General features: G+C 31.7%; 1 protein-coding gene across 1 annotated transcript; it reads left to right on the top strand.

The window, feature by feature from the left end:
* The first annotated feature begins 28 nt into the window (after positions 1-28).
* LOC148619524 (phospholipid-transporting ATPase ABCA3-like) lies at positions 29-22604 on the top strand. The gene is made up of 20 exons (XM_088579492.1): positions 29-128; positions 2624-2954; positions 4061-4348; positions 5024-5286; positions 5708-5942; positions 7179-7352; positions 7829-8010; positions 8329-8466; positions 9971-10100; positions 10381-10535; positions 12038-12193; positions 12849-13059; positions 13230-13479; positions 14141-14253; positions 15203-16216; positions 16758-16979; positions 18288-18862; positions 19596-19783; positions 20072-20242; positions 20756-22604. Exons 2-20 carry the CDS (start codon positions 2654-2656, stop codon positions 21213-21215), a joined length of 5226 nt encoding a protein of 1741 aa, XP_088435618.1. The 5' UTR covers positions 29-128; positions 2624-2653; the 3' UTR covers positions 21216-22604.
* The last annotated feature ends 652 nt before the right edge of the window (positions 22605-23256 follow it).

Here is a 23256-nt window from a genome sequence, read left to right as displayed (position 1 = left end):
CGTTTGTTTAAATCATTTTACTTCCGCCTGTACTTTCATTTTTGGTTTGATTTTAAACACATGATCTTTGATCATGACCTGTCAGTATGAAGTCTAGGAGCAATGTACTTGATATCTGGAGTCGATAGGTAACTCTTTTTTTATGACCTTTCGATTCATTATCTAGAATTTACCTGAATTTCAGGCTAAAACAAGGATTGAAAAAATATGATATTTGTAATGCTCATTTAACAGCCAAAATCAGTTAAATGGGACAGTTATCAAAATTAATGTCTTACTTGTAAGACTTCACTTTTCTTTGGGCTATAGCCTTTTGTGCTTAGTATTGATTATTTTATGTTCTTTTTTATGTAATTTATTAGCTATAAAAATGCAAAAAGAAATATAGGGATCCCTCTTATGGTTTTGAAATTATGTTATTTTATAGGCAGTGGCTGCTCATCCATGCATTCAAGGACAGGGAGCCTCTACAATCCTGATTAGATTATTTGGGATTTTTTTTATAAAGAAATCATGTATGGGGTGTTTCCATACACCTAGGAAAGAAACTATCAAATTTTCAAATGTTGGTTATGTACCTTATGTATAGAGATTGGTTCATAGTAGGCCAATGAATAAATAATTACACCCCTTATATACTTGCCCATTTGTTTAATGAATAGAAATTGAAGGAATGGTTTATTGTAAAGTAATTCACATCACCTAATTTGGTCTTTGATAAATTAATCATCTTGAACATAGTCATTTGGTGCTCTTGTTTTGCAAAAGAAATGTAGAGATATAGTAACTAAGTTTCAATTTTATGAAAGTTCTAGGAATAATTATAGAATGATTTTTTACATATTTTTTTATTTAGTTTGTATTATTAAAATGATTTTGGCTGGTAACAACCTTTGCTTGAACTTTTTTTGGGTCGTTGATTTATCAAAATACCTTATGCGTGTTGCCAGTTCATGCCTGGAACTTCCCTTCTGCCTCTGAACATTATACAAAAATGTAGCCTAAATGTAATTCCTTTTATATCATTCAATACATCTTTTATAACCTGTAAATATATTTCTGGCAATTATTCAACTGAATAATATTCTATTCTGCAAACTTTTGGACAGGTTTAAAAATTTGGAAAAAAGGTGAAACAAAACAAAATTTGTACCAGTAAATGCTTTGAACACTTTGATTCTATTCATGTCATTGGTCAACATAACTATTCATTCTTGGGGAATGGGGGGCTTTTATTTTTTTTTGCTTGCTCTGTCGCCTACTTATACAATGTAAGACTGTTACTTGGAAGCAGGCAGTACTCCAATGTCATAAAATTTCTTTATCAGACAACTTCTAGCATTTCACCTTTTTAAAAATGAACAAATGTCATTAAAAAATGACATTTGCAAGTTAAGGTCAAAATAATATGGGTTGTCATGACAATGTCTTCATGTCATGTACAACAAACAAAATGAATCAGACACAAGTAAAATAACATACTAATGAAGTCTTCTCCTGAAAATATTAATAATTACAATAAAGTACATGTACAGGCATACAAATTCTCTAGTTTTATTTAAGTTTTACAAAGTTAAGACGAGACAGTAAAACTATGATATAAAGTGATTTGGTGAGATGTGATGTGATGTTATGTGTACTAATTCAGCTCAAGCAATAAGGAATATTTTAGTGCATTTAACAAAGGAATAAACACAGTCCAATACAACCTGATATTGTTTTTCGGTTAGATTTTCTGCAAGATTAACAAGTACATGTAGATGTAGATCTATATTGCAAAATTCAAGAACCCACTGTACTCATTAGTTTGGTTTTTGCATTGTTAAAATGAGGGCATACAAAAAAAGTAATAGTGTAGCAAAAATGTACATACTACATGTGCAAAATGTATATACACAAAATGTAAGACTTAGATACATGTGCTCTATATAGCTTACATTGCAAATTTTCTAATCGCTCAAAAATGTTCCCAGGAGTTAAGAAATTTAAAATCAGTGTATAATACATGGTTTACAGAAATCTGGGGAAGTTTAAGTGAGTAAATAAGACACTAATTTGTTATAATCAGACAATTAAAGGATAAATATTAACATTGTTTATATAAGACATTGTTTTATTAAAGAAAATCTACAAGGAAAAAACGCTTAATCTTCTGGAATGATAGCTATCAGAATTTTTTAAATAAATGATCCAAGTACAATGTGTGATGAACATGTAAGTGTTAACTGGTATTATCTGCATTAACATAATTTTAGGTTGATATTTTATACATACATATACATGTAGATAAATTTCAAATTTGATATTTTTATAGCTACTTCCTGCCTTGTACACATTGTCAGGTACAATTGGCTTATAAATGCTTCTAATAATACAAGGTGTTTCTACTAGAAAAATTTTGAATAAAGTCATTTTACACATTAAATATTGTCTTCATTTTGCAAAAAAATTTGTTCTTTTTAACCTTCAACATATACAACCCTTAAATAGCTTAAAATCGAAGCGCAATTAATACAGTGAATATGATTTATATACAGTACTAACTGGCCATTGACATACACACAGACAAAAAAAAACAACTGTAAGTTGACATTTTTCTGAAATATTTTTTCTGTGCTTATAGATAAGGATAAATAAGGATACAGATAACAGTATGGGAAAATGGAGTCAGTTCACTCTGTTGCTGTGGAAAAACTACTTGATACAGAGAAGAAAGATATTTTTAACTTTGTTTGAAATAGGACTACCAACATTTTTTGGCTTAATTCTCCTACTAATTCGATTTAGAGTTGAAACTGAAGCTGTTTTACATGGAGTTAATTGGACAGAATGCAAAAGTTTTCATCTTTTGCCTTCTACAAGTAAAATTCCAAGAAGACTTACATATGCACCTATAAATGAAATTACTACTAAAATTGTGAATAGAACTCAACAAATACTACATCTAAAGGAAGGTATGTCTATTAAAAAAGTTAGTGGGAATATCAAGGTTAAACAGATGATGTGGGTGACCATATCATATATTACAGTATTTTAACTAGGTTTTAAAAGTAGAGGGCACAGAAGTTGGGCATCTTAGCATGTAAGATGCTAGACATACTGTGGACCCTCATATTTGTCAGTTGTTTTAACATGTTAATTATCTGTATGGCAGTTGAAATGAAAAGGAAGTTATTTTCAAGGTTTATTTTATGTACAGGTGACTTACAATGTAAGTGACACTTTTGTTCAAATTTCATCATTTTACTGCAGACCCTCAAATTTGTCAATTGTTTTAGCATGCTTAGTATCTATATGGCATTTGAAGGAATAAGGAAGTAGAGATTACTTTAGTGACACTGATATAATTTAATCCAGGCACTTTTGAATTATGAAGAGATGCAAAGGGGTGCTCTGAGGGTCATTGGTCTTTGAGGGCCCTCCATTTCTTTCTAGCCAGTGTATTGTATTGATATAATGGTTTTAACCAAACCAGGTGAATTGAGTGACAATATCGTTAAAAGTTTTTAATTTTACCTTTTTCAATCCCATGTATCATACTTATGATGATATGGTTTTATTGCTTATTAAATATGATATGGTTTTAAAATACTTTGTAAAATGTTTTATCTTTTAAAAAATAACGGAGGACAAGAGATAAATCCTAATTATAAAAAACACAAATTATCAAGTGATGCATTATTAAATAAAGAAATTATTGAGGAACAAGGATAGTCAATCAGCTCCAGCTTCTGCCAGAAGGAGAAAATGAATGGATATTCATAATAACAGTGTACAGTTTGTACCTGAAAAAGACAGACTACAATATTTATATAGAAAACTATCGAATATTTTTTGCAAAAAAAATATTCCTCAAGTTCCCTTTACTTTCTTACCTACCATAATGCTACTTTTCCCTTTTTTTTCTCGCAAATAAAATGAGTTGTAGTATAAAGAATAATACAATTTAGAAGGTCTACAAGTCTTGCTGTCATCCTGTAAATGTATTGTAAAGTTTTTTGTCACTGAGTTGTTGCAGCATCAATTTTAGGATTTCTATTTTCTCCTTTTTCTTTTTCAGTGGTTGGTTTTCATACAGAGGAAGAAATGGTCCAGTTTCTAATATTCGCCAACTCATCTGTAAACAATTCTAACATATATCTTGGTGGAGTTGTTTTTGATTTGAACAATTCTAACACTTTGAATATTCAATTTAAAGTTAGACTGAGTTCTTATCCTAGAAATACAAAGAATAAAAACATGAAATTGAATCCATATAAAGATGATACTAACTGGTATACACAGTTTATGTTTCCTCTATACCAGAAGATTGGACCAAGGGGAAATAACTCTTGTGGAAGTGATCCAGGTACATTCTGTTGTAACAAGGATGTTTTAAGCCTTATATCGTTTATATAAAATGGTAAAGTAAAGGTTGTGGAAAAGGTACATGAGACAATTATAAACCTTGCAGCTGAATGAAGAAAACCTAATTGTAACAGCCAGCTTATATAAGGACCTAACCAAAAGTTTTTTAAAATCTTAAAGTCAATTATCATGTGAAAATCATGTAATTAAAAAATGCAAAGAAGAAAATTTCCAAGATATTTTTGTATATGTTGTAGTTGTGATTTTATTAATACAAATTATGTTATTGAAAGGATGGTGATGTCTGATTATAACATAAAGTCATATACAGATGAGATACTTATCATAGTAATGGGTCAAGTGCCTTGAAACATTTCAGATATGATGAATTCTTTGTCTGTTCAGTTTGGATCAATGAGATTGCCGGAATTCTCCTGTGATTTGGATAATGTTTTTTATGATATCTAACCTACCTGACCTTTTCCCGTAATACCCTAGTTTGGCAAAGGACATCCACAACAGTCATCCATATATGTCAGTCTAAGGCTGATCACTGTCTCACCCCATGACAGGTTGCAGGCCCACAGCTCTGAATCAATTGTCCACCTCTGGGTGAGATCTGATTGTGGCTTAATATAGAGATCTATATACCAATAATTTTTTTCATTTTTTACAGGTTATGTCAGAGAAGGTTTCACTGCAATACAGTATGCTATCAGCCAGTCCATAATAGCAGAGCTTGCTAATGATACTGGTTCTCAGTCCAGGTTAGATGGTGTGGAGCTGGGGCTTCATAGGCATCCATATCCACCTTACAATGATGATAAATATGTTCTAGTTATACAGCAGCAATTCCCAATTATTCTGATTCTTAGCTTTGTGCTGGTCGCTTTGAACATTGTAAAAGATGTAGTGCATGAAAAAGAGAGAAAACTTAAGGTAAAACATCTAAGTGTATATGTATAATGTGTGGTAGAAATAATTATCTCTAGTGCTAATTAGGGGTTTAAAGAAAAGAATGGAGAAAGGGGACAAATAAAAAATTCAGAAATCACCACTCAGTAATTAGAAAAAGCAGTATTCAGTATATAAATGTTGTCCATGTAAAATTCATATGAACCTACCATCACATAAAGTTCATCTGTCACAGCAAAATTACTTTTCTTTTGAGAATCCTGTAAATCAGTAAATGCTCATTTTTTTTGCAGAAATAAATGAAAATTTCCACCATTTTCATTCAAAATTATAAGAATAAATATTTAAGCCAGTCTGAGTTTCCTTTTGAGTATACAGCTACTTATAGCTTCTCTTTTTTTTATCAGAGAATGGACATGTTATACATTTTATTTTCTATCTATAGGAATCGATGAAAATGATGGGACTTAGTAATTGGCTGCATTGGATGGCATGGTTTATAAAATACTTCCTGTTCCTATTTATGACTGTCCTTATAATGACTATCCTGTTGACGATAAAGACAGACAAAGGTGGAGTGATCAATAAGTCCAACCCTATCATCATTTTCATGTTCCTGATGTTGTTTGCCATTTCGACAATTTCATTTTGTTTTACTGTCAGTGTTTTCTTCTCCAAAGGTTGGTATTATCTACAGTTATGTATGCCTATATTGATCTTAATAGGATCAGTTAAAGGTTTCTTTATTAGGGCTAGAGCCTAGTTTCATCAGAATGTCAAATTGAGATTTTCATCAAATCCTTCTTCAACTCTAATTTCAGCCAATCAAATCACTTGGAATTGAAAATATTAGGGAAACTCTAGAACTTGGGGAAAATCTCAACTTTAAAGATTTTTTTAATGAAACCTAAGTCTGGTTTCATGACAAAATCTCAATGATTTATAATTGTTTTCAATCTTAGCATTTTGTTAAAAAAAAAAGGTCAAAAGTGTTAAGTTGGTCGTAAATTATAACATCATAATGCTGAGACATCATTTCTTGTGATAAACTTCATCAAATCCCCAATATTATGTAGCAAGGATTTTTTTTAATTGACCCTGTATAGACAAATTATCAATGATAATTTTGACAAATGAAACTACTGAGTAATTAAAGTAAAGTAAAGTAAATTTTATTTAAAGTCGGCATATATGTACAAATAATAAAATAACACGAGCACTGAAGTGCTCTTTAACTGACTAACTCTTAGATAGTTATTATTTTGTCCATATCATTTGCATTAATTTTGCTATTCACATATAAATTGAAGGTGTAGCCTATAAACTTTACAGGAAAAAATATCAGTAATTCATTGAAACAATATGATATTTGGTATATTTGCAACTTGATGGATCGTGTGCGTAAGCATTTCAACCCAGTCATGCATTAAATCTTTGTTTGCTGTATGTCTTTGTTGACTGGGACTTTTAGGGAAGTTCAGTATAATCTTGCTTACTTGTAATGGAAAGTTGTTGAAGTTTATTATTCAGTGTATGAGCTGAAAAAGTATTAGACATAGACTGGATGGAAAGATTAACTATGATTTAAAATGAAAGGAAACTCTTATAGATTTTCAAAAATTCAGAAGACCTGCTTGAACATAATTACAGTACTGTGAATACCAATTTTCGTGGATTAGGGGGGAAACAGATGGTTGTGGATTCCTGAATTTATGATTTTGAGGTTTTGAGGTTTTGAGATTTTCAGTATACACATCAATGGAAATCGTCTTTTCATTGAGAACCAAATTTTGTGGTTTTGCCTATCCACGAAAACTACGAAAATTTGTACCCCACGAACAATAGTTATTTCACAGTAATTGTTAATTTAATGATTTGGTTTACTCTGTTTACCATTTATTTCTATACTTTATCAGCTAACTCAGGAGCAGCAGCTGGTGGAATACTGTTCTTTGTAACGTATTTTCCATATTTGTTCCTACAACCAAGATATGCAGATCTGACATTGACTACCAAAATGGCCTCTAGTCTAATATCAAATGTTGCTATGTCATATGGTGGTCAGGTCATTGGAATGTTTGAAGGCACTGGTAAGTGTAAACAACTCCCTAGATTCTTATGCCTACTAAGGTTAGAGGACATTTATATTATAGATCATGAGTGAGTCCATACACATTCCTCCTTCACATTGTACAATGCATGTTGAGAAGAGAAAATATATCGTGCCTTTCTTACAAAATATTTTACATTTTCCAAGGCATTCATATGAATACTATTAGGTTCTGTATTTAAGAATAGAGAAATCAGTATGTCTATATCATATGAATATTGTAAAACAAGGTATTTTTGTTGAAAATTAATTTTCGCTATTTTTGTGGTTGGTGAATAAGGGTTAAAAGTTGTACTGGTGAAAATTTATCTTTATACTATGAAATACTCATCATTCATGAATTTTTATGCTGCAAATACATGTATTTACACCAGTAAATATGTTTCTTTGACAGCATCCTTGGAAATAAGCAACAACAAAATAGACATATTTACATTACTTCATTGATATTTTAAGGAGCTGGGGTTCAATGGGATACACTTACCAAAGGAGCATCTGTAGATGACAACTTTTCTCTTGGTCATGTGATGTTGATGCTGATCATCGACACCTTACTTTACAGTGTTATTACTTGGTACATGGAAGGTGTATTTCCTGGTGAATATGGAGTTCCTCTGCCATGGTATTTTCCATTAATGGTAAGTTTGCAATGCCATTTTTGCATATGCAGACAAATTTGCAAATAATTTTTGTTTTGATTGAATAATCATTTATGTTAACCTCAAATGTATCTATGTTAATCTTGAAATAATTAATCAATATAGCTGCTCTATTGGTTTGATGAAAATAAACAATATTTTTTTTATTTTTATGAAAATATTTTTTTGATCTAAAGGAATTACTTCCAGGTCATTTTGCTCATAACCCTTCAGTTGTTCAATCAGGATTAATGTCTCCAAAGCTAGATAAGCAGAAAAATTTCATTTATGTATTAAAATCCTCTTATCTCTTTTTAGAAGTCTTATTGGATTGGAACATTGTCTGAAGATGAATTTGGAGGTCATAGAGACTCTTTTTCAATAACCAATTCAGAATATTTTGAACAAGATCCAATAGGAATGAGACCAGGAATTCAAGTCCAAAATCTTAGGAAGGTATAAACTGTTTTCTACATTTATATTGCCCACTAAGATTCACTAGTGGCAGTTTCAGAATGGGGTTAATGAAGTTGGAACTCCAACCTTTGTTGGAAAATTTTTTAAATTTGTGAAATATTCGGACAAAAATGAACAAATTTTAGCTTGGAACCCCCTTTCTTCTGGAACTCCTCCTTTCCAAAATGTCTTGACCTGCACCTGGTCACTGAACCTACTATCTTAGAATATTAAATAATGAAACAATTAAAACACCAATAAAAATACAATGGTGTGATATAAGGAGGGTACAGTCTTAAATGTAAAAAAATTCTGAGATTTTTGTAAAAAAATTTTCCTATGGAAAAGTGGCTTAGTATCCAGTTTTAAGTTGGTTTTATGGAGATATAGTTCTAGGTTAAATTTGTCTATATGAAATGAGTACATTTTATATGGGATCAACTGGATTTTGACCAAATCTGTTGTAATTTGATTTTTTAGCTCACCTGGCTGTAGAGCTATTGACATCACTTGGCATCTGTCATCATCGTCGTCGATGTTAATAATTTCTTCATACACATTCTCCTCTGAAACTACTGAATGGATTTAGATGAAACTGAAGATGATTGTTCCTTAGAGTATCCTACACAAATTGACCGTTTTGATTTTTGATCTGTTAAAAACATACCCACCGTTACTAAAAATGGAACATACAGGTCAGACTGCAGATTTTTGCATAAATCTCCAAAACAGTTATGTTTAACCAAATTCTGCCTTGTTAAAGTATTTAGCATGATGAGATCTGTCTGTGGCCAAATTTTGGTGAAAATCTGTTGACCCCTGTTGGAGTTATTGCCCTTTTTGGATGTTTTTTGCTGTTTTTGATGTTATTACCTTCAAAAATCTTCTCCTCAGAAACTACTACACAGAATTCAATGAAAGTTAAAATCTTTGATTTTTAGGGTATTGTTAACAAAATGTCCGTTTTGATTTTTGAATGGTTAAATATTATAGATGCTATTAATAATAATAGAACATAGGGGTCAGACAGCAAAAATCTTCTCCTGGGAGACTACTCTACAGAATTCAATGAAAGGTGTTTTTTTAGTTTTTAGGGTATCCTTAACAAAATGGATTTTTTATCAGTTATAAAACATTACCACTGTTACTAAAAATAGAGCAAAGGGGTCAGACAGTAGTTTTTTGCATTTATCTCTAAAACAGTTAAGTTTAGCCAATATCTTGCAATTGCTGAATGATCCTTATCATAAGGCCTACAAAAGTCTCTGTGAAATCAAAGTTGTCAGACGACTCCATGTAAGAGTATATTTGCCCTTGAATGGCAAAAAATTATGTTTTTAGCCATTTTAAAGGTTGCTAACAACAAATTTGTCAAAATCCAGATTCGTTATGTACAAATAAATTAATCGATTGCATGCTATTCTCTTTATATTGAAATAAGGAAATATTTGAAATAATGTGCTTGCTGTTTGCTGTTGACATTTTTTTTATTCCTTATTGTCAGGTTTTTAAAGTAAATGGAGAAGAAAGGACAGCAGTTTGTGGAATGACCTTAAATATGTATGAAGGTCAAATAACAGCATTGCTTGGACACAATGGTGCAGGGAAGACAACTACTATGTCAATGTTAACAGGTAGTGTAAAAGTCAAGATGAAACTAAGGAAATCATGGGTTTTAGCCATAATCACAATTGGGGGAATAAAACAAACAATTTGTAGAAACCATAAAAGATCATCAGAAGTTAATAATAAATTTCTATTACTAGCTATTTGCAATACTCTGAAAATCATGTTCAACTAAAGTTGTACAAAGTAGTATATGCATTGTTATATGAAATGCTGTTTTTTTAATCTCTTAATTCTCAATCTGTATCTTTAGCTTTTTCTCTTTCAATATCTTCTACTCTGTTTTAGGGTTTTTTCCTCCATCAAGTGGCACCGCCAAAGTAAATGGATATGATATAAGAGAAGACATTGCCAGTGTGCGAAGTAGCCTTGGCCTATGCCCTCAGCATGATATATTATTTGACACTCTCACAGTAGAAGAACATCTTCAATTTTTTGCCAGAGTATGTCATTATTAAAGCTTTATTAGTGATGATAATGCATTTTGAATTTAAGGAGGTAGACCTGGGGTAAGGGGCATAACTCTTGAAATCAGTGATATGTTTGTATCATATTCAATTTCACCTAAGCCTTTCCAGCTTTCACTTGAAACAGGATGAAATCAATCCAAGTTACTTTGATGCTTACATGAGATTAATATAAAGAGCCTGAATACAAACGTTCTAATGATTTTAAAGAGTTGTTTTAACCTTGGGTCAACCTCCTTAAATGCCTTAGTCTGTTATCCTGATGTTTCCAATACCTTAGGGCTGAAATATGTCCATGAATCCAGAGGTCATAGAGAAACTATTGAAATTAACTGTTTGGGCAAGTATATTTAAGAAATTATTCATGGAGGGGGTAGATTTGTACTCATTTTAACATGGGTACGGCATTTATTTTCGATTATTTAACACCGAGCGACAGCAAGGTGTTAAATGAGAATATAAATGCCAAACCCATGTTAAAATGAGTACAAATCTACCCCTGAAGGAATTATTTCTTTTCTAATATGACAAATACGGTAATTTTTGTGACAGAAATTTCCCTAGGCATAGCCAAAATAAAGGCTGTTCCGTTTAACCTTCCCTGTATAGAAATTGGATTAAAGTTGTATATTTATGTCATTGTATGTGTTAAATGTGTGTATTTATATAATTGATTTTAATTTAGATAACCTCTAAGCCTGTTAAATCATCGGATAAACATTTTTAAATGAGTGTTTTGTCTCGAAGCGACAGCGAAAGAAAAGAGACAGTGCGCAGGTGCTAAAGGTGGGGTTGTACCAACGTATACTGTTTGACAATATGAAGACGTCATATTAGAAATGAAGGTTTTTGTTGTCAGATTGAAGTTAAAAGTATGGTTTTTTTTGTCTGAAGACTTGTAGTTAAAAATATTTTCAAATAACCATGTATAGGGCAAAATAAACAGTATGACTTCAATGATTTATTTGATAATTGTAAATTCAGAAATTATTGAGATATTTTTTGTATTGCAATGCATTTGTATCGCAAAAAATTCAACTGATTTGAAACTGCATTCATTAAATCTGTTGTACTGTGGCAGTTTTACCACAACTAATACAGAGTTTTACTCAAAATAGCAAAAAATAATATTGTGTATGTCCCAGGGATCAGATCCAGCCAGTAGTATGATTATAATGATTGTTCTGATTACTTTCAGTTAAAGAGATGTCCCAAGGATCAGGTCCATGGTGTAGTATGATTATAATGATTATTCTGATTACTTTCAGTTAAAAGGATGTCCCAAGGATCAGGTTCAGAGTGTAGTATGATTATAATGATTATTCTGATTACTTTCAGTTAAATAGATGTCCCATGGATCAGGTCCATGGTGTAGTATGATTATAATGATTATTCTGATTACTTTCTGTTAAAAGGATGTCCCAAGGATCAGGTCCATGGTGTAGTATGATTATAATGATTATTCTGATTACTTTCAGTTAAAAGGATGTCCCAAGGATCAGGTTCAGAGTGAAGTAGACAATATGGTTATGATGATCAACTTACAAAACAAGAGAAATGCTGCCAGTAAAACATTATCTGGTGGGATGAAGAGGAAACTGTCAGTTGGAATAGCACTCATTGCAGGGTCAAAGGTCAGTGCAGGTTCCAGTTATTAACATGGCAATTACCAAAATATATTGCTGCTTATCAATATCTATCTACTATGGTATTTCTATAAGACAAAACTTTATTTTCCAGTCACTTCTTATACATTTTTTTCTAAGGGGAATAACTCATATTCCAAACAGACTACTGGTAGTTTTGAAATGACTTATGTAGAATAGGGAAAAAAACATCTTTTTTTTCTTAGAAAAAAGACTTTTTCTTAACCTTAATAAATAGCTGATGAATTAGAAAGAAAATAATAATCACCCAGTTATTTCAATAGTTTAAATTGTTTAAGTTTCCAAACGGAAATTTGAGGCAATGCACCTGTTTATATCATGATTGAGTTATTTCCCTTTACATAAATTTTTCAAGAACTAAAAAAAGGGCTGCACAGGAAAACTTTAAAATTTTAAGCCTCTTGTAAGAAATGACCATCAGATATATCTAAGAAAGTAAACAATTAAAAATTTAAAGGGCATAATACTCCTTTTTTTTATAAATGTGTAGTTTTATCAAATACTTGGCATTGGTCTTACAAGATTGGTGGTCTTTTACCAAACCTCTGGCTCTCACCAACCTTTATAATACATTAAACCTATATTTAACTACCAGTCAACAAACTAACATATATATTAATAGATTGTGATTCTGGATGAACCATCATCTGGCCTTGACCCTGATGCTAGAAGACAGATATGGACTGTCTTGCAGAACAATAAAGAAGGGCGAACAATGATTCTGACTACACATTTTATGGATGAAGCTGATCTTCTTGGTGATAGAATTGCAATCATGGCTGAGGGTGAAGTCAAATGTTATGGAACATCCTTATTTTTAAAAAATAGATATGGTAGGTCTTTTTGAGTTGAAAACATTAATCCCAATAATTGTATACCCGTAAAAATTAACTTGTCTTTCTTCACTTTTTTTGTTGTATTGAACTTGGGTAAATTGAGCCATCAAAAGTCAAAATGGAGGGAGGTGTGCTTACAGTTTTTCTATTTTTGCTTATATTCTTAGGTGCTGGATATCACATGACGGTCGTAAAAGATCCATCTTGTGATGTGATGAGGGTGACAGAAGTTATACAAAGTTATGTCCCTTTAGCAGAAATGGAAAATAATGTTGGAGCTGAACTTTCATATATTTTACCACATGAAAGCTCTGGCAAGTTTGAGGAAATGTTTTCTGATCTTGAGGAAAACAAGAACAAATATGGAATAACAAGTTATGGAGCTTCTGTTACAACAATGGAGGAAGTATTTTTAAGGTATCATGGATGTATATACAGTATATAACTTGTGTCCTTCCATAACATGATTCTTTTTATTTCAGATACATGTATGTTTAAAACAAAAACAAGGAGTTCAAATTAGAAGTTACTAAGTTTTCTTTTATTTTTACTTCTGTGTAAGGCTCCATTGCAACCTTCCCTGTTATTTTTTTAATGAACTGGCATTTAAAACTTTCAAAAAGCAAATTAAAATTTGTCATTGCTGTTGTTGCAACTCTTTACTTGCGTAAGTATTGTAATTTTTACTACATAGTTCAATTTGAGCAATCAAAATGCATTGATATGAGTTTTCATACAAAACACAATCACTGAATAAATATAACTTTTTATTTTTATGAAACAAGATTTAAATAGTTTCAATAGGTTAATAGATTTGAAGTTGCCAGGGATATTCTCTGCTTTTTGGTTCAAAATTGTTGCATTTCAAAATTTTTCATTGCAGTACAAAGACAATAAAAAGGACTAACTTGACAAAAAAAAACATTGAGATACAAGAATTCAGCTCAATCTGGTATATCTACTTACATCACATTGTTGTGCATTTCTAAGCTTCAGCCGTATATCAGTTTTATATCGCAGCAGATTTATTATCTATTGTCGTTATTTGGTTACTATATTTGCATTATTATTATTATAGAGTTGGGGAAAACAGAATAAAGACAAGAGAACACAACGGTATGGTTGGTAGTAATGTAGATTTTGATATGTCAATCAACTCAAATGGTAGAAATGGATTGGCTGTCTCTGCAGGTAACTAATCTTGCACAAAAATGCTGCTGGAAAATATTTTTTCAATACCAAGGGTAAAAAAAAAAGGAGTTCAAGGACATTGTCTAACTTTTCTTGAAAAGGACCTTTGAGTTTAGGATAATTCTTGTCTACAAATTTTTATCATTTATACAGACATGCTTTTCTTTCAATATCTTAAAAATTCTGTTCTGAATTTTTCATTCTTGGAGACTACTTTGAATTCCTGGTCTGGTCATCTGTTCTCCCATCTGCTACTATGATTGTTAATTTACCCATTTATGAAGACACCACTTTTTTCTAATTTTAATATGTTGCTAAATGTAAAACAATGAAGGCCACATTGAAGGTTAAGGTTATTTTTTATTTTAAATTTGATTATTGGTATGGTCAAGAGTTATTGTCATCGACACATGCAAAAAGGTACTTTAGATCATCTGTGGGTTAGGGTTAGGTGAGCTTAGTTTATCTCTCTGGATGATCTGTTTTGTTAGGCATATAATGTAACCTATTTATTTTTGTGAGTCATATCCCGGTACTTTCACTAGTTAATGGGGATGAAAAATCATGAAAATAGATCATCAATGGTCCATAAATAATTTATCTTGAACTTATGGAATTCTGGAAAATGTTTTAAAGAAAGCATTGGTATCAGTAAAAAAATGTTAACTGTATTTTTTGGGCTCTATCATGTATTAACCCAAAGAATAATTTTTTCAAAGTAATATTCTTTTAAACTTGTTTTTTCATTTACTCCTAATAGCACTAATAATGGAATTTCTTGTCATTTTTGTAAATTGTTCAACTTGGTGACTTACTACATGCAATTTCATATAATTTTTATATTGTTTGTAAATTTTCATCCACATTTGGCTTCAATTTTGATTATACTTTGGTCTATCATGATTTACTGTTTTTAAAGGTTATATATGTGTATTCTTTCCTTTTTTAGGAATACAGCTTACTCCAAAGAAGAACACAAATCTATCTTTATTCATTCAGCAATTTTATGCCATGTTTATTAAAAGAGCAAAACACACAATGAGAAACAAACTGGTGACTATAACACAGCTTGCAGTGCCTCTGTTTTGCACAATTATGGCTTTGATTGTTGTCAGAACATTTCCTGGACCAGAAGATTCACCACCTCTAAAGTTAAATATTTCAGATTATGATGGCAATACTATCGCTTTCTGTGAAAATGGTGGGAATGCAAATTTGAGAAGTCTTGCTGGCTACTATGAAAACCAGTTTGATAACATGCATGTAAAGACATGGAATGTAACTAGAGACAGTAAATTTTCTAATATAAATGACTATCTGTTCCAGCAGGGAAAGGATGGAATAGGGTATTACAATCTTCACTACCTGATTGGTGCAAGTTTTGAAAACAAAACAAACAGGGTCAAAGCAACTGCATACTTTAATGACCAATCATATCATTCATCAGCTATCTCCATAGCAACCATGTTCAATTCTGTTATCAAGTATGTAATGGGAAGCAACAAATACACCTTGTCAGCCATTAATGCCCCGTTGCCAAGGACACAGACACAGAAAATTCGAGATGAAACTAAAGGAAGCACTACAGGATTTACAATATCTTTCAATTTTGTTTTTGGTATTTCTTTCCTTGCCAGCAGTTTTGTCTTGTTTTTAATAAAGGAAAGATCTACAAAAGCAAAACACATACAGTTTGTAAGTGGAGTAAATCCAGTCAATTTTTGGTTGTCAACATTTTGTTGGGACATGATCAACTATATTATACCATGCTTTTTCTTGATGATGACCTTCATCATATTTGACATCACAGCTTATCTAGATCCATTCAGCCATGTTTTACACATATCTCTTCTTTTGTTGCTGTATGGATTTGCCATGTTACCATTCATGTATTTGCTGTCATTTATTTTCACAGTACCCGCAACAGGATTTGTGTGGCTAACTATGTTTAATATTTTATCTGGTAGGTTTAGTTACTTGACTACACCAATTATTCTAAATGATTCATTCATTTATTTGTTAATTACATTTGTATTTTAGTTATTTATTATGCCAATTATATTCTAAGATTTGATTTGATAAGTTTTTTGAAAACTTTTTTAGGAAGAAAGAATTTAGTTATGCACCTAGTCTTCTGATGGATATATTTTTATCTTTAAGATTTTTATTTTTGTAGTAGTTTTAATGCTTTTAAATGTGTAAATATATGTGAAGATGTAAATAACATAAGTCTAACCAGAGGCTGGATATTTGATCATGATGTATTTTTATTTTGCTGATCAAATATGTGACACTTTAATAAACTATTTATTTATTTTATTATTTATTATTTTATATTAGTATCAGTCTGTCTGGCCATCCACTTTTCTAACAATAACGGAACAAGACTTTATCAGACTTTTTGTCATGAGTTACATGAATTCAGGAGAATTTATGTTCATATTCTTTATTGATTATGATCAGACTATTTTATACTATAAGTAATAAGACTGATTTCATTACAGGTGATGCAACAGTTCTAGCAGTTGGAATTTTAGGTATACCCCAGTTGGATCTTGAAGATTTATCAAAGGCTTTAGAATGGGTTTTCCTGACATTTCTGCCAAACTTTTGCCTTGGACAAGGATTGATGGACTACTATTCTAATTACGAATTTTTGGAAGTGTGTAAACCTATCGTGGTAAATCCAATGTTCTGTAAAGCTTTCCCTAACCCTTGTTGTAAGGGTAAGTGTACAACACTGTAAAGCAGGGTTTTATATTTCACATTTTTTGCTCTTAAGACTATGGAAAAATATGGGAAAAGAAACTGTCAGGAAAATTGTCATCAAAGAAAATTATACATGTATAATTTGACCTAAAATTGTTAATTTCATACCATGAAAAAAAGATTTATAATAAAAAAAAAAGATATTACCTTAATTTTTAGGCTTTTTACATTGTATATTTCTAGATTTTCATATTGCTTGTTATTTAGGAAAATTAGGCCTTAAATATTCATACAGTAGAAATTGTATTATCCATCCAATTTTTGGGTTCAATAATTGTTTTTTTATTATATAGATAGCAATGTTTTCTCGAATGTTCCCAGTGTAATAAATTTTGATAATTCACACTGTGAAATAAATTCAGTAATTTCACTCTCGCGCTTTCTCCCACCAAAAGGTCACAACTTTGATATCAATCCACCAATCACAGAATTTCAAATTCATATTGAAAATATCAATAAATTATGAAGAAAATCGATATAATAAATAGGACGATCGATTGGTTATAGTGAATAACCAAAATATTATTACTCGTGCCAAGAACGCTTGAGGATCTAACTCGTGTGTGGAACAAGTTCCACACACTCATTAAATCTAGGCATTCTTCTGCTCTTGTGATAATATTTTGGTTATTTACTCTTTCCAAATAATTATCCTATCAATAATGGTCATGTAAATGTAATAATTGAAATTTTTGCAGTTTGTTTTGAAATTTTCCAAAAAAAGTTTGCTTGGCATTTTTTAACAGATGTTAACTACAAAATTGTTGAAACTAACCATGCATTCAAAAGAAATTTTGTTGAATAATTAGACAACTTGAGGATATATTAAGTAGCACTCCAGATAAGAATCATGCAAAATGTGATACATGGTTGGAAAGCCTACATATTTTTATTTTTGATATTTTGTTTAAAATGCTTTAGTAAACAAAAATTAACATTTGGTTTTTCATATAACCTGTGCTTATAGGAGATAAAAATTGTATAGAATGCACTGTTTAATTCAAAATTAAGGGAGATAACTCTGTGAATGACACTCAAATACAATAGAATCTATTGGGTTTTCAATATTGATTATCTCCTAAGAGCAGGCAGACTTGAATGAATAATTACACATTTCATGCTATAGAACCATAAAACAAACTTAATTACAAAAATAAAAATATGTAGCCTTTTTTGAGGTGTATCACATTTTTCAGATTTTGCATGATTCTTACAAAGACAGCTACTTAAAGAAAAAGTAAATTCTTTCTAATTTTACTTTGAAGATATCAATAAGGGGCCAGATAGATGTGGACCTGAAGGATGTTTATCTCTTAATGATAACTACTTAGGATGGGAGAAGAATGGCATTGGACGGATGCTGGTCTTCCTGGCTGCACAAGGTGTGGCCTATTTTACACTTCTCCTTTTCTTGGAATCACGGTATTTAAACAGATTTCAATATGCTGTAAGCAAAAGAAAAGGTCGGAGCTACTCTCAACTTTCTAATATATCAGAAGATTTAAATGAGCGAACACCACTCTTATCACCAAGTCGTAGCATTTCTGTTATTCAGGAAGATACAGATGTAGCCACTGAGCGTGCTAGACTAGCAAATACTCCAGAAATAGATCTTTTCAATTCTGACTCGCTCATCATAAAAGAATTGACAAAGTATTATGGCGAGAATTTAGCAGTTGACCATACCTGTGTTGGTATTCCAGAAGGGGAGTGTTTTGGGTTATTAGGAGTGAATGGTGCAGGAAAAACAACTACATTCAAAATTTTGACAGGAGATGAAGTGATGTCATCTGGCGATGCTTATCTGAATGGAATTAGTGTTACAGAAAATATTACAGAGGTTAGATGAAGATTTGTTTATAAAATTTTAATTGATAATATGGAATGGTTGATAACACTGAAAGTAGAACATCTTGGGATTCCCAAAAAATGTTGATTCCCTATTGGTTTAAATTTGGAATTGCAAATTTTGTTATATCCCTGACTTTGTTATACCCCCACCATATATTGTGATCATGGTTTCTCTTCATATGTTCATTTGTCTGCACTTTTTCATTAGTTTTCTCTGCAACACTTTGTCCTAGCTACTTGATATTTTCACAGTAGTATAATAGCTTAATATAAGAATGGCTTATGGCAGGATTTGATTTTAGACTCCAGGGGCATCAATATCCCCTTTGACAACCTTGTGTTGACCATAAGGTTTTTGGGATGGGAAGTAAGGATATCCTTGTGACCTTTGCTCTTAGTTTTTTATTGCTTTTACAGTCCTTTACGATATTTTATATACTGTCAAATTTGCAAAGCTATCTGATATAGCCTATCTGGCCAAGTGGTCAATCTGCTGGTCGTCCCCTCCGCGGGACTTGAACTCGTACCGCTGTGACATCTATGGCAACACCGCCTGCACAAAGTCCAGCGCCCTAGACCACTCGGCCAGCTAGGTCTATATATATATATATATATATATAGACTTCTATAAAGGCCTATAGCCTAGCTGGCCGAGTGGTCTAGGGCGCTGGACAGTTCTAACATCATTGGGAATTTTTCAGACCTTTATATATATATAACAGGTACGACAGCGTTTAGGTTACTGCCCACAGTATGATGCCTTAATTGATCAAATGACAGGACGAGAGACCTTGTATATGTTTGCTCGGCTCCGTGGAGTATTAGAGGAAGTCATACCAGAGGTAGTCAATGGTTTGATTACAGGGTTACTCCTACAGAACCATGCTGATAAACTAGTCCAGGCATACAGGTAAAGTAAAATCCTACCCGTGTACCTGGTCCATGCTGGAAGTTTTTGCATGGGTCATTTACTTTTAATTTTCCAATCCAAAAGTATATACAAAATGTATGTCCATAATATTTTAGAATAAATATCTTAATTTTCACTGTCTAAAAAAATCCATTTTGTGCTGTATTTAAGTGCAAAAAAATTATTGAAATTTACTTTGTATCGGGGATTTTTATTTTAAAGATAGAAAGAAATACTGCACATAAGTTTTGTTATGTTCATTACTGATTTATGTTTCTTTTTCACTAGTGGTGGAAACAAAAGAAAACTCAGTACAGCTGTAGCACTGGTAGGCAGTCCACCAATTGTTTTTCTTGATGAGCCCACTACAGGCATGGATCCAGTAGCAAGGAGGTACTTGTGGGATGTCTTGTCAAGTGTTAGAGACTCAGGGAGGACTTTGGTACTCACTTCACACAGGTTAGTATATTGGTACCTGGGAGGGTAATTCTGATTATGAATTTGACACTAGATTTAACTATTACTGATATTGCTGCTTTTTAGCAACAAGTATAATTCTTTCTTTTGACCTTGGAATAGAATTTTTGTTGTTGTGGAAAGTTCACTTTTCATTTCCTTGTATAATTGTTTTTATTAAAAAAAAAAATTGTATGTCACATCTATTTGATATATTGTTAATGTAGTAAACATTTTACACAGGTCAAAATTTCCTGATTTATAAATATTACTAGTACTATCAAGTTTTGAGAATATTGAGATTTTTAAGTTAAGATGTCAAAGTAAATTTTCTTAAGAAAGACTTTACTTTTTATGAAGCTTGATGGACCTTTATTATCTGTTTCCTCTATGCCATGTTTACTTTCCGAAAGATCTATGATATGAAGCTGACCTTTAACCCAACATTTTTACTAAGTATGGATATGGTGTGAAATTGCCATTTTATGGTTGTTGTTTTTATCCTTTTATATTTAGTATGGAGGAATGTGAAGCTTTGTGTACAAGACTTGCCATCATGGTTAATGGACAATTTAAATGTCTCGGTAGTCCTCAACATTTAAAGAACAAATTTGGTGAAGGTTACACATTACTTGCCAGGGTAAGCTCTCCATGTGATGGTACTTTGCCAGATATACAGCCCTTAATGAAATTTATACAAGAAAATTTCCCAGATGGTGAGATCAAGGATGTCCACCAGGGTATGGTGCATTATCATATCAAAGACACAAAATTGACTTGGGCAAAAATATTTGGCCTAATGGAACAGGCAAAGGTTACTTACAATATAGAAGATTATTCCGTCAGCCAAACTACACTTGAGCAAGTTTTCCTAAACTTTGCTCGCTCACAGATACCTCCTTCAGATACTAAAATTGGATGTTGTCAAAAATGTTCTATTGTTTGTGGTTTATGTTTATGTTGCAATGCTTCATGAAGATAATTAGATTTTAAGGTAGAGGTAGTGTCAAAGATAAAATACATGTATATCTTAGGGAACAACTATTTTTGGGGGGGATGGAAGCTATTGAATTTTTACTTAAAAAAGGGCAATTATATATGTATATTTTGGATGAACAATTTTACAAACATTTAGGTCACAATATAAATCTAATTAATACTCAACAAAAAAGAATTTTCCATATCACATGCCGTTAAAACCCAGACAGCTATTTTAACCTGCTGCTTGCCCATAGGTTTGAATAAGTTGTTTAGAGTGTGTTATTAAATGTGATATGGAATCACAGGGACATATATTATTTGGGATGGGGGGTTATAACTTTTTCATGGGACCGATATTGATATTGCTTTGTGAATATTGAATATTAGAACTTGTTATAAACAGTTAAGTGCATTTATGTGCATCACGTCTCAAAAGTTGTATAGATGTACATGTGTAGATATCAACAAACCAGGGTTTATGGCTGCATGAAGCTCAGTCTATAAAATGTATGCAAAAACATGATAATTAGTGGTAGTACCACAAAGAATGTCTGCAAAGAACTACTGTCAAACCTGAATTATCTGACACACCTTATGGTAGGGGTGGGAACCTCAGATTTAATTGACAGGATCTAGAAGTGACAAGGTTTGGCAATGGTAATAAAGGAACAGGAATCATAGTAGATAGGAACATATATATTGTCAGATCATACAGGAGCTATGACATTGTAAGGATTGCAGGATCTGGATTACACTGGTTTTATGTAGATGTCATTGTTTTGTGAGATGCTCTTGGGTATAATCTTTGTGATAATTTAAAAGTGAAAGCTGTGATAGCAATTGATTATTTTATCATTTTGTTATATGTATGTCATATTTATAATTGTTTATAAGAACAGAAGGCACATTGATATTCTGAGTATGTAGGATTACTTGGCATTTGAGTCAGTTGAACAAAAATGTGATAAAACCACTGAACAAACGAAATGTTCAGCAGTGAAGGCAGGTGTTGGGTTTACCGAGGTTCCATATACATATAAACTGATACCAAGGGAATTAAAAAAATTTCTGGTTTAGATAGGTTCTTGGTTTAGGCATATTTTATTGAAATACTGGTAGGAACCCTACTCCATTCATAATTCAAAAACAAACAGACAGATTTGAAATGACATTTTAGAGTGTACACTTATCAGAGTGATCATTAGTGGCCTAAACAAAAGACCTAAATAATCTCTGTAACATGAAATGTACATCATTTTCGTCATTGTGTCCTTTAATTATGTATGGTTCAGATTGTTTTGTTTTTTTCAACTCAGGTGCAATATAGTAATTATAATTGCAATATGTTTCTACATTGTAATAAAAGATTTTTACATTGTAATAAGTTTGACATTGTATGCATTATTAATTGCTGAAGATTCGCTTTTTGAGGATGCAAGAAAAGTCATGTAAAATGAATGCATAGTTGGTGTTAGAAAAATATTCATGATGTTCTGTGTTATAAAGTACCTTTTTGGATTGAAATAATTGACACTTCTGTCTAGTTTCAGGAATCTTATTTTTCAACACATATTCCACTTCCATACAGCACTTCTTCTTAAATACAGTTATTGGTGGCAGATCCACGAGATTGAAAACAACTTTTGTTGGAAAATTTTGATAAATTTCTTGCATTATTTTCACAAATAATAATAGTCTTTAAACCCCCTTTTAAAATTTCAAGATCCATGCCTACATTATACAACAAGAAACTTTTATCACAATCCAAGTAATTTCCAAAAGTAGAACATCTAGGCACATGGACAAATTCAAGGAAATATTTGGAGGAGTAACTGGACTTTGATTGGAGTTTGCCATACCATACATTCATGTTAATTTTAAAAGAAAACAGATAAAAATACTATATAAAAGTTTTTTTATATGTCATTTGAAAAGGGATCACACTCATATACCTGATGCCTACAATATTTAAGAAGGGGGCACTTTATGGTTGAAATTGAAAGAAATTGGTGATGCAAAAAATAAAATTAATTTGG

The sequence above is a fragment of the Perna viridis genome, chromosome 4 (assembly GCF_037379345.1).
Source record: "Perna viridis isolate PV_CMFRI_1.1 ecotype Kerala chromosome 4, ASM3737934v1, whole genome shotgun sequence".
Taxonomy (NCBI): domain Eukaryota; kingdom Metazoa; phylum Mollusca; class Bivalvia; order Mytilida; family Mytilidae; genus Perna; species Perna viridis.
The sequence above is the reverse complement of the archived record's forward strand: the minus strand, read 5'-3'. Positions and strand labels throughout refer to the sequence as shown.

What these genes read in the sequence shown, in the direction of transcription:
- LOC148619524 (XM_088579492.1), top strand. Translation starts at nt 2,654, where the DNA reads ATGGGAAAATGGAGTCAGTTCACTCTGTTGCTGTGGAAAAACTACTTG. An exon ending in CACTCATTGCAGGGTCAAAG is followed by an intron (nt 12,194 to 12,848) that starts GTCAGTGCAGGT and finishes ATATATTAATAG; the next exon opens with ATTGTGATTCTGGATGAACC. An exon ending in TGGATTGGCTGTCTCTGCAG is followed by an intron (nt 14,254 to 15,202) that starts GTAACTAATCTT and finishes TTCCTTTTTTAG; the next exon opens with GAATACAGCTTACTCCAAAG.